Source organism: Atractosteus spatula, chromosome 3, assembly GCF_055471065.1.
Source record: "Atractosteus spatula isolate fAtrSpa1 chromosome 3, fAtrSpa1.hap1, whole genome shotgun sequence".
NCBI classification, from domain to species: domain Eukaryota; kingdom Metazoa; phylum Chordata; class Actinopteri; order Semionotiformes; family Lepisosteidae; genus Atractosteus; species Atractosteus spatula.
Window position 1 is genome coordinate 77121528 of NC_142708.1, and position 7142 is coordinate 77128669.

At 41.7% G+C, this 7142-nt stretch overlaps 1 protein-coding gene across 1 annotated transcript in view; it reads right to left on the reverse strand.

The window, feature by feature from the left end:
• Nucleotides 1-2467, reverse strand: part of prkd2 (protein kinase D2) — a 39507-nt gene extending 37040 nt beyond the window's left edge. The window contains exon 1 of the mRNA XM_088912302.1: nucleotides 1757-2467. Within this exon, the coding sequence (XP_088768428.1) occupies nucleotides 1757-2074 (318 nt within the window). The 5' untranslated portion in view covers nucleotides 2075-2467. The remainder of the gene's footprint in view (nucleotides 1-1756) is intronic.
• Between the last annotated feature and the right edge of the window lie 4675 nt (nucleotides 2468-7142).

Genomic DNA, 7142 nt, shown 5'->3' on the forward strand with positions numbered 1-7142 from the left:
TGGTTAATAATATCAGGGTTGAGGTAGCGTCAAAAGGATGGCAAATATTAAGGGCAAACAGAAGAGAAGCCAGTCAGGTGACTCTAGAAATGTATTTTCTGTGTTTCAAGACTGCATTCCATTGTTTAACTGCGGACTAAAGGAACACCCAAAACAAAGCATCTGCACTGATCTCGGTGGATGTTTACAGGAGTGTTTTGATTGCCTCATGTCATTCACGCTAAGGTTGGTGATGCACATGAATTAATGTGAATTGGAAAGTGTTATGAATTGTTTAGTGCTATTATGTCACTTAACATAGAAACACTGCCTGCTGCACTAACACAGAACAATATTTTCTTTGAAAGAAGTAGCTTGCTTTTTTGGCATAAGAACACATAAGAAAAAATGCAGTTATCACATTATAAAAAGTGGTCTGCTCCTGTTTACAGGAAAAATCAATTTCTGAACTACCAAAAAGTGGACAGGCTTACTTCACAAACAATGAAACAAGGCCATCCCTTGTCCATCTGTCCTAAGCAGTAAAAGGGCTTAGAGAAAATGTCCCATGGACTAATAATACAGGCCAGTGGAGACACATTGATTTTCCAGCTTTTGGCTCTAGGGGAAAAACCTGCACCTCATTTTCACAAAGCATTCCAACAGGAGACATCACAGACATACAAAATATAATGGTTTTCTTCATTAACATACTTTCAAAATTAAAAAATGGGGGTAGAAAATATGAGTATGATTTCTGCATTACAAATCAAAACCTTTGAATGTATCAAACAAAAATACTGCACAAAACTAAAATAAATAAACATGCTTCACTATAATCAGTGATACCTTACCTTTACTGCTGTGCTGCATCACACTTTATAGTGTACATCACACCATAATAACACTGTCAACATATTAAAAAAATGCATTGTATGACGAAGGACACACCTTTTATGCTAAATTTCCAAAACACTCAAGTCACCATGAATCATAGCACAGGCATACCCACTGCAATGCATAAACTGTGATCTGGTCCAATAACTGGTCCAATACTGAACAGGCTGTCCAATACAACAGGAAGACATGCACAGACAGTCCTATTTTAAAGGGCAATTATACAGGTGAGCCCACAACCTGCAGCCCCTTCATGACGATGCTCTGTCAGTGACACAAAATAGTGAGATGTAGAAACACATTCTCTGCCAGAGAACGTTAGGTTAGGCTGTAAACCTAACCAGCAGTCTCTAAAACAGGCACCAACGTAGGATAAATAATTTTTTAGTGCCCTTCCAGATAAAGGGTTATAAAATTAAGGATATTTACTATGGGTATTTTATATATAAATATTTATATTTATTCTGGGTGAGCTTTTCTTTTATTGTTTCTTTGTAAAGTCTTCGTGTAAAAGACACTGCGCTCTACTGCTCACTAACAAACATGTCTCCCATAAGTTTGCTAAATTCCAATCACAGCCACACTAAATGGTTTCTGGGTTATTCAGATGCTGTTTTCTGGGGGAGCAGTGGCAGAGCTGATCAATGCTTCCCACAGGAGAGCAGTGACTCTCTGTTTTGACTGACCTGCACTCTAGGGAAATAAAATAAAGTCACTCATTCACCTGATGAGCGAGAGACATGGAACATTGTGTACACAACCTGCCATTTAGAAAGGCACTGAAAGTCCTATTCAGTCTCCAGACACTTCACCCCTCTTGGTGTACCTGTCCTATGAACTGCATTCTGCAACTATACACACAGAATAAAGAGATTCTTACCTTCTGGTCCACTATAGAGCAGGCCATCTGCTTGACATAGGCCAGGTCAGCGGACTGGGGCAGTAGGACAGATTCCCGGGTCAAGCCAATCTGAATAATGAAGGAGACTCCGGCTGGGGTTGGGGTAACAGGCGACATGAGCCCCCCGGATCCCATAGCTGTCCCAAAGTCAGGAGGTGGGAATCCTGGAGGTGTGTTCCCTTGTGAGCCCATCATTGCCAATCCCAGGGAAGAAGATCCTGCTCCAGCACTGATGTACACCTGGCTTGAAGGGAGCGAGGTAGAGGACAGGCAGAGACTGGCGGGTGCGTTCATCATCTTCCTCTTCTGGTGTCACACCTGGATGGTGGGGGCTTGCACAGGGAGAGACAGATCAGGGGATGGAAGCTTGGGAGAGGCTCACAAATACAGCCAGGAGCTGGTCTAGGCTCCCCCTGTACTCAGAAAAGCCCCTTCCCTCCTCTTCTTCAGTCAGTCAGCTTGTAATGTCAGTCAGACAGTCGTACTTCTCCTTCTTACGGAAATCAAGAGCAGAGACAAGCGGCAATGCAAAACGCCTACCCCCCCTCCTCCTGTCCCTAACCAGCTGCCCCCTGCTCCAAGGCGCGAGGAAGTAAATCCTGATCCTGTCGGACAGAGAGTTAACTGTCCCGTTCATGCAGGGCTACAAAATGGCCTCCTTTGTGGTAGAGCAGGAAACTGTTGAGGAGTGAGCCTGGTTTAGCTTGCTTTACAAGTAGTGCTCTGTTTCAGTTTCTCACAGAAGTGTGTGTCTGCATGTTCGTGTGTGTGTGTGTCTCCCTCCCCTCTCTCTGCCTACTTCTGTTACTTTCTGAACTTTGTCAGACCTGAGGAGGAAGTCTCCTGACTGGCAGGCCCCTGGGCCAATTGCTAGGAGGTGCAGGAGAGCTCTGACGTCACTGCAAGCCGTCCTCTCTACACCCCCTCCTGCTTCAGCCTGTGTGTGTGCACACATGCGTCTCGTCTCTGTGAGCTAGCCTGCTGTTTGTTTCTTTTTGCTTTCCTGTGTAGAACTTGTGCCTCTTTCTCTCTGCCTTGTCCTGCTAGTGGCTGGGATGAATCCTGTTTTCTATCTGTTGGCTCGTCCCAGACTGCAGCAGCTCTCTCAGAACATCCAGAGCTCCTCTCGCTCAGGAACAAGCCATCCCACTGCTGTTCACTGCAGGAAAGACAGACCTGACACCTATTAACCAGATCCCCTTGCTATCTCTCCACTTCCAGGAAAAAAATGTTTCTGAAAAATAAGAAGGCAATGCAGAACAGCACAACAGTAAAGTAACTATGCATATTGTTAGAAACATATTACTGTATTCCAAAACAAACTAAAATCACTTTCTTCCCCAGTCCTTATTTGGAAAGCTATTGTCACCTCTTTTACATAATGTGATCCTTTTCCTGACCAAGCAATGTGCTTTAAAATGATTTTGGCTCTGTCTCTTCTGACATAACTTAGCTGTTAGTTTTAACCAAAGAAAGTGAGCTGAGAATAACCTGCCTTCCCTTTAATGTCTAATCAAACAGAGTTAGGACTTTGGACAGCTAGGACAATTCTTCAGAGTGACAGTAGTTTATGAGACAAAATTTAACATAAATTAAGATGTTACAGTGCTGCTTCAGTTCAGAAGCTCTCTGAGTGGGATGCAACATCTATGCCTGGGACTGGAACCGTCTAAGCTCCTTCGGTTTAGTGCCTTGACCAGCCACCCTCTTCAGAGCTCTGGCTGAATGAGACCCAGAAGGGTAACTGCTGTCCTGAAGCAGGATGGAGCTCCAGTTCTAGTGTAAAAAGCAAGAGCTGAGAAAGAAAAGCTCGATGTGCCAGATCTTTTCTACATTAACCTAAACAATTCTAGAAAAAAAAAACATGCATTCCACTTTTCCATGGGCGGTTACAGCTCATAAAATCCGGTCTCAGGAACACTTGTGTTTCTAAAAACAGGAAGCATTCCGCTTTGTTTGCAAGAAAATAGAATGTGCTTGGGCAGTTACCATGGAAACATGGACATGAATGGCTAAGTTAATTGCATGACTTGAGGACATTGCTAAATTAACATTGCCCTTATCACCGCGCCAAAACAAATCCATCAAAAACGAGAATGTTCCACACTCTGGGAACATCGCAATCAAGTCTCATTATGGGTGCTGGATCTGTGGGTCACTGCGAGTTTCAACAATTCACACTCTCGGTGGCTTAATCATTAAAAATCTGGTGAACTATTCTGTTCTCATGACTTTCAACACAGGCTAATAAAAGTTCCCCATTTTTTGTGTTTGAAGAGTACAACCACTTTAAACTTTCCTAACAGACTAATTAGCTATTTATTTTCCCTCAGAATACAGTAGGAAAGTTGTCTTTTGTTTTTAATAGATATAGATTTGGTCATTTATACCCAAAACAATTATTTACCTTTCTGAGTAATAAATATTGTTTATTGAATTAAATTAATGTTTCTGCCCTCCTTCTAGGGTTATAAGACACTAATCCATCCTAGTAAAATGTTCTAGTGAAATTCAGGAACTCATTTAGTATGGCTGCCAAGAGCCCACTGTCCCCCCTGCTACTGTAATCAAGGGGTACTTTGATTGCTCTGCTTTAAGCATTTTGGAATGTTACTCCGATTAATAAGCAATATGACAAAAGGGAACTCCAAATGACCAGACCACCAGCATCCCAAGCTGAAATACAACACCCCAACTCTCTGCAGGAAGTGGGCACCAGAGGTCCTCGCTGTGATCAGCAGACATCTGTGAAAAGAAACTTCATGTGGACTTGCTGTCCAAGCTACACACAGAGCCTGGTCCTGCTGCAGGTCTGCCTTGCTGATTCTGTAACTCATTTTAACGGTCAGAGAGTTCTCCTTGGACAAAAATGTGCTGAATGCAGAACTGTTACATTGTTAGATGAGAAGATCAAGCATAATATCTAAATATGGGCTTCTACTGCTGCCAGTGGCAGTTTTGTGCCTGACATTAGACATTTCAAACATTCTTCAATTGACTAAAATATGCACTTCACTGCTGTTTAACCAAGGGAAAAATGAGAAACCGCTCTTCAAAGAAGGTCCTGTTTCTTTTGTTTGTAGTGTATGACAATTTGCAAATAGTGAGAGGAGCTAAAATACTAATTAAATGAAAAGGATATTTAATGTAGTGTCCTGCCTCATTAAAATGAGCAAGCAGTACTCTAAATTTACAACTGTGACAAAACATTGTAAAGCACAAAATTGAAGTTGGACAAACAGCTCCTTTGCTTTGCCACTGTGAACCCACTGCAGACATTTCCACTGACTTGATGTTGCTGCCAGCAAAAAGATCCACTAAAGGAGCAGTAGATGGTGTTCCCACTTGCCCAGGCGTAAGTGTCACAGCGGACCTCTGCAGCTTGGCTGTGTGAAGAGGTGAGAGCTCTCCAGGAGATGTAGACTTCTGACATTTAAAGAGAATGAACCCCCTCATTTTCAGGACCTACTGTCAATCAAGCACCCTAATTACCTTGAAATTCAGACTACAACAAATAAACAAACCTTACTTTAAGCTATAAAATCAGGTCCAAATGTAATGTGGAACAGGACAAATAATAAGGAACAGAATAAATAAAAATATTTGAAACATTCCTGGACATTCCATCTATGAGCTCACTGCACCAGTTTTAACCACAAAGTGTTTATTTCTAAAGATTTCACATCACTATAGAGTGACAAGTCTGCATCTACCAAAAGTGAGTAGCATTATTACTGAAAAGTATTCTCAATTTTATATTTTGCTGCCAAAAACAGGATGCTGCTGTTGTATCCTTGAACAAAGTACTTCAGATTGTGTCAATAAAGCTATATAAATACAAATGTACACTTCTTTAGATACAACTAAGAACTAAAGAAACAAGATGGAGTGAACGCCCACACCTCCTTTGTAATTAATCTTATAATGGCAGCACTGCAACATCAACCCAAAATTAAACTGTCTTGTATATTTCACATGTATATCTGCACCAATGTCGCCCTCTAGTGGTAGATTTGAGCTAAGAAATTATTTTTAGAAGAGTCCAAGTCACACATCTTGGCTTAAGGGTCAGGGAAAATCTTTCGTTTTTAATTTAATTATTGGGAGGGATCCAACAGAGCAGAAAACTTTAAGAACTAAACCTGCTTTCCAAGCTAATAAAGCATTGTGTCCATCACTAGAAAACAGCACATGTCTGATAAAGGTTTTAACCCAAAGCTCAACCTGGGAACGCAGAATTTAGGGCAAGACAGCCCCCTTCAGATGTCACAGTGCATCCCAGACCATATGGGGACTATTAAGAGACGCTGACTGACCCAACCAGCAAGTTTTTGGAAAGAGAGAGGAAACTAGAGCACCCAGAGGAAACCCATGTGAGCACATGGAGAACATACTGTTACTGTTACTTGGGACTTGGGACTGTTACTGGGCAGCGGAGCAATTTTAGCAACAGAGTGCTCCAGCTATGGTGTTCAAGGGAACGTTTCCGCAGGTCTTTCCTCCCACCGGCTGTCAGGGTGTATAACGCTGCTCTAGGCTAGGACTGTTAGCCCTTCATTTGCTCGTCTATGGACAGCATGTTGCTTCATTATACTTTTTGGACAATCAATCTGTATAAACCTATGCACATTTTGCACATATTCTATTGTTTTTACAGTGACTATGATCATCATATTTTGCACACACCTATGTATTTATTTATTTTTATTTATTTATTTTATATTTATTTTGTATAATTTTTTGTCTATTCTGATGTCTGTTTTTGTTTGTCTTGGGCTGGACTGCTGTAACTCATCAATTTCCCTTCGGGATCAATAAAGTCTTATCAATCTATACCAGGTCTAATTGGTAGGTAGGTGCCCTAATCCAGAACTGAACCCAGGCTTCAGGAACCCCGTTACCCTCCCCCCCCGACTCCGGTGAATTCAGGTAAAATGACAATTTGGATAAATTGACACCAGGGACACCAAGAGGCAGACAGAAGAGGTATGTTTCTCTATATTGGGTTTTTATCCCTCAGTGATGGCTGAAGTGGCAGCACAGTATAACTCCGTTGTAATTCAAACTTGAGGTAAACAAATTTTGAGAATCAGTGGTCTGTGGTTGTGGATATTAAATTAAAACACTCCGGTATTTTCTCCCTTCTTTTTCTTCAGGTGTAAAGACTTGGAATGAAATCCCAAAGAAAACAAGCTCAATATTTAATAGTTCAGGTGTTCCCAGCAAGCAGCATTTTGGATACATGTGTATTCCCAGCCCAGCCGATGAATGTGCCCTAAGGAAGATTGCACTGCATGGTGAAAAACTTGTTGGGATATGAACTGTGAATAGAGAGAAATACACAGGAATTTTAAACCCTTAGCAA